Genomic DNA, 10079 nt, shown 5'->3' with positions numbered 1-10079 from the left:
ACATGTTTTATTTTTTTCTCAAATAAATACACAACTATCACATAATACACGCATCTTACTAATTTGTTCTTGCGTTTAATGTCAGTTTACAATTATGAAAAATCATTGTCCCATATATTATTCTTTCTGATACTTTTAGATTATCCTATTCTTTCTTCTTACAAAGAACATAAAATATTATAATGCACGAAAATATCATATATAATAAATATTTTACACATGTTGAATTGTTCGAAGAGATTTCGAATTTCGATAATTTTTTTAAAGCTGCCAGAAAATAAGAAAGATTTCACTCTTTCTATAATTATCTTTTTTTCTGAACGAATCTATCTTTCCAACGGTCGATAAATACATATACACGTTATTATTTTTTTATGAATATTCTCAAATATCAAGTAAATGGTTGAAGTTTTTTTTTAAATTCTTCTTATTTAATTTTTTCTGAACATTACGAAAAGAAAAATGTTGTCTTTGCACGTCTAATTTATTTATCCACCATCATCGCCACGCTCGCTAAGATTTACTAAATATAATATTACATTTTTGTTTCTATATTCATTTGTCTCTTAAAGAAATGCTTTATGTTGAATTCTATTTAAATAATACGTATTTAGGCCTCTAAAACGTACCATAATTTTTATACAAAATTATTAATGACACCATTTTCTTTTTCTTTCAAGTATATTTTCTTTTTTGTGTATGTGTTTCTTCAAGTTTTTAGTTGGATCAACAATGATACGTTGATAAATATCTATCAACAGGTATATTTTCCTGCTAAATTCTCTTCATATAGAATTCCGTCCAGATTCATTTGATTGTATATTGTACTATACGATTCTGATAAAAAAACAGGATCGTGAATAGACAGTCTTTTTATGTCTCGCCAAGCTTCTCTCGAAGTTATATCTATGGTAAAGTTTAACTCTTCGAATGTACATTGGTCTTTTGTGCCTTCTTTTTCCTGGCCGCAAGCATATCGTAGAATGGATTATGCGATATACTTTGCCTATAAATAAAAAATTAAATTAAAAATAAAATTGAATACATTATAAATAAAAGATAAATATAAATATATATTCAATATATTCAAATAATAAAAGTATTTTATAAAAAAATTATAAAATAAATTATAACTTTTCTAGTTAAGACATTATTTTATTAAAAAAGAATTTATATTTAAATTATTAATACAATCAATTATAAAATCTGCAATAATATAAATTAATCTAATTGTAATATAAAATATAATCTAATGTATCTATAATTGTAACATAAATTCTGCATATAAATATTTTAAAAATTAAATATTCAAAAAAACTAATTGCAATGCTTTTTTTATTTAAAGAAGTTAAAAAGAAAAAATTATATTATAGATTCCAAATCATTAATAATATCAATTGAAAATACATTAAATAAACAAGATTATTAGAATTAAAAATTTTCTTTGATGTATTTACAAAAAACAATAAAACAACTTACCGCACGCATTTGATCCATTCTTCTTTTTCTTCATCTGTGGCTGCAGACATTCTGTACACGGTATGTTTTCCTACACAAACAAAATACAACATTACAGTGCCACTTTAATTACAGTATGCAATGCAACATATAAACTATAAAAAAAAAAGATCGCATTATTAAATGGTAATGCAATACGCATAGGATTCGATTCTTTCGCGAGAAAAATGTTTTTGAACCTACTCTTGAATTTTTTATTTACATGTTTTATTAATTTTTCACTCTTTCAAGTTTTAAAAAATTAACTTAAAAAATAATTTTCATCGTATGTTAAACTCTTATTTTTTCTAAATTACGATATTTTCAATAACTTAAACTATATGTAAATGAATGAAATACGATGAATGAAATAGTATAATTTAGATTAAATAAATTAATGTAGATTAATAAATAATAAATAATATAAAATATAATTAAATTATAATTTAGAAATGTACATTTTACTAACTGTAAATTTATGATTTTCATAATATTTTTTATAAATAATTCATAATATTTTTTAATTATTTGAGATTTTAATATTATATAAATAATAAAAATTAATATATAATAAAACGGAAACAGAAAAGAAATGAATTACTTTATTTTTAATATATTGTTGTCGCGGATTGTTTTCACTTTATTTCATTAATATGCTTTCTTTTTATTTACGAAATATAAATATTATAAATGAATACTCAAAAGCTAAAATATTTCAATATTATATTTATATTTATATTTCAGAAGAATGATTAAATTTTTTTTACAAGTTTGATTCTTATATTCAAATAAAACATCATGCAATTAAACAAAAATTTGACATTGAATGTCTTAATTAAAATTAATTTTTTTATATTTTTTTTTATGCTTTTTTATATTTTTATTTATTTTTATCAAACTAGAAATATAAAAGCAATTTCTGGACAAATATGATAAACATTTTTTACATATTATTCTAATATTATCATTATTATTATATTATTATATTACTAATGTGAGATGATCAATTATACATTTAAAATAATATGAGTAAATACATAGATTTTTTTTAAGGAGCCAGATTAGATAAATGATATTGCAATATATTATCCAATCAGTTAAGCTTAGTCTTAATGTAATTTAAAATGTAAATTGCAAAAATTTGTATACTTTTAAAATTAAAATTAATATGCATTTATGTTTTTCTAAATGATATTGCAATATATTATTCAATCAGTTAAGCTTAATCTTAATGTAATTTAAAATGTAAATTGCAAAAATTTGTATACTTTTAAAATTAATTACTTTTAAAATTAAAGTTAATATGCATTTATGTTTTTCTAAAACTTGATTAACTACAATATTTATTCATAATTCGAGTTTTTCTTGCAAATTTGAATATATAATTGCATCTTATTTACTAATGACTTTTGGAAGATAAAGAGAAAAGAGAAGAGAGAAAAGAAGAAGACATTTCATTTAAATTTCATGTGAAATTAATTCAATACATTACAAATTTCTTAAATGCTTTGGTTCTCCTTTTTCATTTTTCACCAATTATCATATTATTAATAAAGAAAAATATAGAATTTCATGTTTTTGCAGCTATACGCTCATGGCCAATCTCTAAGAGTATATCCCTGTATATAATAAATAAATATGTATTATTGCTAAACTATATAAAAATTTATAAAGAATGGAACATGATCTAAAGAGAATGAAATACTGATTTACACAATTTGAACATAGACAATAACTTCCTAAAAATGTAAAAAATATTTTTTACTTGATCTTAATTTGAGAACATAGTAATGGAATGAACTAATGGCCAAAATCAAATAGTCTTAGTCGCAAGTCAAGGTACAATCAATCCAGGATTTCTGGTTATTACCTTCGACAACTTTTCCTTCGCTATCTGTCTTGCATGCCTTGATGAACTCAGAGCCAGCGGCATAGAGCTCGAAGCAATGTGGCTTGTGTCGATCTTGCACCTCTCTGACCTGAATGTTTTCCAGCGGAATGATACCTCGTGGCTCCTTGTCGGTTGTATACTCGAAGTAATAAAGACAGTTGTCGTTCAATATGAACCATCGTCTTTTCCAGCTCTTGTAACGTCCGCCTGGAACCATTACCGTGCAGATTTTAAAAGTTAACGATCGATGAATAACTCTTAACTGCATTATTTACCTGCTGTCTCCATCAGGGCAGCAGAGGGACAAAGCGATACGATATAAGAAAAATAGGTTCAGACTTTTCACGAATTTTTTTTATTTTATTTATCGGAGGATATTTTAAGGAACAGCGGTTCTCAAACTTTTTTTGTTTTTGTGTTTTTATTCAATGGTAAATATAATATACAGATAATTTATTAAATATACAGATAATATATATAAATAATATTAAAAATATTATACATATTATATTGTACATAATACAATATCTAATATAATACATTTAAAAATGATTCTAAGAGAAAAAAATAAATCGAAAATAAAGTATAGAATTCTTTTATTTGAAATCTTGTTTCCTATCATAATTAAAAATTCATCAAATATATACGATGAAGCATACAATTGGCATTTTGATTAACTTTGTAAGTTAATTTCATAGAAAATATTTGAATAACATTTAAATCTCTCAAAAAGATACAACTTAATATTAATTTATTTTAATTATAAATGTTTTAAATTTTAATTTTATTTTTTTAATAAGAGTTAATAATTGGGATTTAATCCGCTTATTGAATTAAATGATTATATGAAAATATGATTTTTTCAAATTTAACTTGAATGAAAAATAAATGTGAATCAAATTTTATTTTCTTTTTCGGCATATTTGAAATCTCTTTGTGAACTTAAAAAGAAGTTTTATTTTTTTTGAAACAAAATTTTAAAGATATTTTTTCAAATTGATAGAATTGATAGAATTTAATTTAAAAATTACAAAAAAATAATAATTTTAGATTACAAAAAAATTTTAATTTTAGGAATATATAATTTAATGTTAATTACCTAACTACTGTTTTTTTTTTTTATTTAAAGAATAAAATTAATAAGAGTAAAACAATCCTCATGTATAGTAAAATAAAAACATAAAATTTAATTTTAATAAATAAAAATTTAATTAGCAATTAATATTTTTTTTTCTGAATGCATGAAAGATATACGAAAGATTAAAAATTTACATTTCTATCAATAAATCAGGATATTATATGTAAGGATATTTTTTACAAATGATATATCTTGTCTATAGTCATCTTGTATAATCACCAATTCATCTATTAGATATATGAGTCAATAATATGCATTTTAAACAATGCATGATTTGGATTTTATATATTCCTAAATTTAAACTAACTTTTAGTCAATATATTTATCAAGTTCTATGAAACTATGTAATAATTTTAATATTTTTATATCCGAAGAATTAAAAAAAATTATTATTCATATAAAATAATATATTATTCATATAAATTCATATAAAAAAATTAATTCAATATTTTAATTTTTTAAAATTTATCATAAAAGAGTCAGAAAATGCTAACATTTTAATTTACATTTTTCTCATATGATAACATATTATTCTCATATTATTAAAAAAAACGAAATAAATACTACATTGAGTAATAACAATAAAGTTTTCATATTTTTAAAAAATATTGCGAAAAGAAAAAATAATTATATGATGAAAAAATTTTATTTCTGTAATATTCATTTTATGAAAAAGTATAACTAAAATATCGAGATTGCTTTAATTAATTGAAATATATACGATTTCTATTTTAAATAGTTTTGCTAATAATTTTAAATATTTTAGATATTTCATTATTTAGATAAAATAAATATTTTGTTATTGTTTAATTTGGTTTAATTTCTGTTGAAATACGAATAAATTATTATAAGAAAATTATTCTATATGTGAAAATAAATAAAAAAAAAAAATAAAATATAATTTTTTCATTTATAATAAAAAGTTTTTCGAAAATATTAAATATTAAATTTGATAATTCATTGAATAGGAAAACACAAACAATAGTTTTTCATATGTGTTCCTTATTATTTATATAAAATAAATTTTAATAAATTTTATAAACATCAAATTAATATTTTTCTAAGTTAATAATAAGTTAATAATTATATTTAACAATTAAATAATTTAATATTTGTTTAAATATTATTATTTAATTATTAAATATTAATATGCTGCATTGATTATATTCAAAAATATATGACTCTACTTAAAAAAAACAAAAATCATTTTCATATAACTTTTATACATCAATTTAAAAAAATATAATGCATATGTATCCTTATACTAAAAAATTTTCAAAAAATATTTTTTTCATAGCATTCATTTTTTTAAAAAATAATTCATTATATTTAAATAAAATACGCTGTATACAAAAATTTTTAAATTTAATTTTCTCAAAAATTATGGTTTGGATGAAAAAATTATTCTTTTTTTTCGATTTTTGTATAGATAAAAATAGTCTCTATTTAAGTTCATATCATGTCTTATCAAATATAAAATTCTCATTAATTCTCAATATAAATGAAATTCTATTCTACATTTTTCGCAAGTATTTAAAATTATTTATTTTTTTTTATATTATAATAAAAATATAACTTGTAATTTTTTACAATTTTGAACGCATTTCGCTCCAACTCAAATACAAAATGTCACAACTTGCATTTTAAATCACTGCCAGGATTTTTGGAATACTTGGACATAATGCTGAAAATATTTGAGTCATCCGAAGTATTTAACCTCTGATCCTAAACAATTTGGGAAACGCTGTTTCAGGATGTTCTCACTCGTCCTTGCGTAACCCTTTATAGCGTCAACTTATTATTTCATCTGTTTTCGATTTTATACAAAGAATAAACTGTTTCATTATGAATTTTTGATCTTTAGTCTTGGTTTAATGTTAACGATTAATTCTTTAAACAGATGGATCGTTTTATCTCGTAAATCATCGAGTACCCGCATCATCAGTGAAAACGATCCGGATTGCTTTATATGCCATGGATGGCACAAATATCATGGGATCATGGACAATAGAGAACTTGTTAGAGCAAAGATGGAAGTTCAAGAGTGATATATTACGTATACATATAAAAGAATAGGGAATTATTAGAATCAAATAAAATAAAAAATGAAAATTCAATCAAATTCAATCATTTAGCGAATGAAAAATTCATTGAAGTATGATTTTTTTTTTAAATTTTTTAAAATAAAAGAGTATATATATGATTACATTTCAAGAGTTTTGTATATCAATCAATACAAGTTATTACTTTTATATTTTTAAAAACTACAAGCTCTACATAAATAAAACGACGGACAAGCATATTAAAGAAAAGAAGTGAATTATTTTCATATATGCATATTTTAACATTCCTTATTTTTTATAAGAATTATTTTTTATTAGAGGAAAATTAAACTATTCAATTATTTTCGATAACTTTTTTCTACTTCTATTGAAGAAAAAAAAATTGGAAAAAAGCTTTCTCTTCATTGCAAAAAGAATATTGATAAAATTTAATTAAATGACATACGCTATAAAGAGTTAACATCCTCATGCACTCGTGAAATCTCTTTGAAAAAAAGATCCCATGCAGGCCAGAGTTTACATTTGTAACATTGTTCGATCAATCGCGGCTCGAGCAGCATTCTTTCATTCTCTTTCAATCTCGCAAAAGAGATTTTTACATTTCAGATCATACCAGATCAAGAGGAAGAGAGAAACGTTGGTAGAATTGTACATTAGATAGAATCTACGAAAAAATTACCTTGCTTCCAAAGCCAACCTTCCTTGTCCGGATTGAAGAATGTATGCATTAAATCATTCCCATCGTCTTCCGGTATCTTGAACGGTTCTGTCTTTATACTTTCGTATAGACTCTAAAAAAAAGCCAACAATTAAAACTCATAATTTTTAAAAATGTTTGTTTTATTAATATTTTCTTTTTTTATTTAGCTTAATACTTTAAATATATGTTCATAATGTAGTTAATAAAATAGATTTAAAAAGAGAGAATATCCTAGAATTTGTTCAATATTATTTTAATAAATATACAGGGTAAGCCAAAAATATGCAAACATCAATTAATAAGAGATTTATGAGATAAATTCAACATTGTATTTTTTTGCAAAAATTTTCGTTATGGCATTAATTATTAATAATGAATTATTAAAAAAAAAAATCATTCGCCACGGAGCATATAGTTTATTTGAATTGCAACGATAATGTTGATCATGACGTCGATCTAATACGAATAAATCCAAACAACATACATCGAAAGTACATAAATTTTTAAAATAAATTTTTTCTTTTTTTATTAACATATATTTTTATTAATATATAAATTTATTTTATTATTAAAATAAATCAATTAAGAATCAATTGAGAAAATTCGAGAAACTAATATGTTTTATAATTTAAAAATATAAATATATATATTATAATAATATATATTATATATTTAAAATAATTAAAAAAAAATATTAATTTAAATTTTTTTAATAAATATTGCTTTTAAGAAAGTATAAAATAAAAATATACCACTTCGTAATGTGCAATAATATATGATATGAAATGAAAAAAAAAAATATTTCATTTAAGTCCAATTATTTTTGGATTATTTTCTATATATAATTCTATGTATAATTTTATGTATTTTATGTCTTCTATGTATAATTCTAATATATTTTGCTTACGATTTAAAAATTTTCTAGCAATTCTATTCATAATGGTAAAATCGATTTATATTATAAGTACAAATAATAATTCTTATTAACAATGAGGGATTTCTTTTGATATATATTTTTGACATATATCAACACGTATATGACATATATTGAACCATTTAATTTGATTTGAGATCAAATATTTGTAATAATAACGCAATAATACAATTTTCATATTTTTAGATTTTTTTTAATAAAACTTTTTGTAAAATTTTAAAAAATTAAAATAAAATTAAAATAAAATAATTTTTAATTGAAATAATATAATTTAGATTATATTTATTTATTTAAGGAATGATACATTTTTTATTTATTAAATAAATATAATCCAAATTTTATTAAATTTATTTTAATTAAAAAAACTTTAAATAGCAAAGTTTATTAATTACAAAAAATTATTACAAATACAAAATTTTATTTAAAAAAAAAAAATATTATTACATTATTATTATTGTTTTTTTCTCTGTTTCTGTTTGTGTTTTTGTTTTTTCTTTCTCTCATTCATTTTACATTTGACGAAAAACATAAACAAACTTTGAACTTCATTTATTTATCATAGTAGAAAAATTAATATTTCTGTTAGATAACTGCAAAACTATCATCCACATTTTTTGTAGTTTTTTTTTTTTTTTTGATATTCAAGTACTTATTTCTTGCAGTTGTTTGCATATCAATTGTATTATATATTTTTTATTTTATTTATGTGAACTTAATTATCTTGAACGTGAAATTGTAAAATATACATAAAAAAAAATTTTTAAGTTGGAAATCGAAAAATTTTTGTATAAAATTGAATAAAATGTGATTGCAATGAATAATTTTACAATAATTTTAAATCAAAATTAAAATTTCTTCTTGTAAATTCAAATGATCGTTTAAAAAAATTAAAAATTAATTTTCTATTCCCATTGGTTTGTAATTTTTTGAATGTTTATAGAGTGGTTCTTTCAATCTTAGCTATTTTTAGCTAAAAAAAAGAAGATGAAAAAGAAATGCAAAAAAAAACATCGGAGAAAAATCGATGGCCATGTTGATGAAAATTCCAGTTTTTTTAAACATTTCTTAAAATCTTAGGAAAACATTCAATATACATTACAGAAAACGATTTATGACACCAGAAAAACGTTAACATTCTTTAAAGAATCCAAACATCCATAAAATAAATAGATCGTTCATTAAAAAAAAAAAACAATCTACAAATAAATTATTCATTTTTTTAGTTTTATAAAATTAATACATTAATAATTTATCATAGTCAAAAAAAGAAAAAAAAAAAAAGAAGATAAAAATAATTATTCTTCGTTTGACTCACAACGAAATAAAATTAATGATGTCTTAATATATTATAGTAGCATAGAGGATAGAAATAAGAATAGAAATAAGAATAGAGGATAGAAATAAGAAATATTTAAGTTATGATCTATACAAAAAAAATTAAATCTTTAACAAGAAATAAAACTTTAAATAAAATGAAGACTTTCACAAATACTATTTTTTTTAAATGTCAATAAATGTTTTTTATTTTCGCGACAGAAAATTTTGCATTTATATATTTAAATAATATTTATTTTGGTTTATTTTAATGATTATTTATTTTAGAGATAGAGATATATTTTGGTGATTTTTAAAAAACAAAAAAAAAAAAAATAAATTATTTCATAATTTTAATTTTAAAATAATTATTAGAGATTTAAAGCGAGATTTAAAATTTTTGATCGTGATATAATAACAAGAAAATTGTTATAGTCAATCTATAATAATTTCTTATTTTAATATTGCAGAAAAAAAAGTTGCAAGTTACTTACTATCGGACACACATTTTAATGAATAAGTCGAAATTTTTATAGTTTTGA

The 10079-nt window shown here is 20.6% G+C and overlaps 1 protein-coding gene across 5 annotated transcripts in view; it reads right to left on the bottom strand.

Annotated features, from left to right (window-relative positions):
• Positions 1–578: 578 nt before the first annotated feature.
• Positions 579–10079, bottom strand: part of LOC102674388 (cytohesin-1) — a 162478-nt gene continuing 152977 nt past the window's right edge. For 4 of the 5 annotated variants that reach the window (XM_006615525.2, XM_006615526.2, XM_031510407.1 and 1 more), the window contains 4 exons: positions 7269–7380; positions 3368–3598; positions 1480–1549; positions 579–1006 (listed from right to left, as the gene is read on the bottom strand). In XM_006615525.2, the coding sequence (XP_006615588.1) occupies positions 919–1006; positions 1480–1549; positions 3368–3598; positions 7269–7380 (501 nt within the window). In that variant the 3' untranslated portion in view covers positions 579–918. The remainder of the gene's footprint in view (positions 1007–1479; positions 1550–3367; positions 3599–7268; positions 7381–10079) is intronic. The other variant, XM_006615524.2, reaches the window with a different exon arrangement.

The sequence above is a fragment of the Apis dorsata genome, unplaced genomic scaffold, assembly GCF_000469605.1.
Source record: "Apis dorsata unplaced genomic scaffold, Apis dorsata 1.3 scaffold_226, whole genome shotgun sequence".
Taxonomy (NCBI): Eukaryota; Metazoa; Arthropoda; class Insecta; order Hymenoptera; family Apidae; genus Apis; species Apis dorsata.
This window is presented reverse-complemented; position numbering and strand designations above follow the sequence as displayed.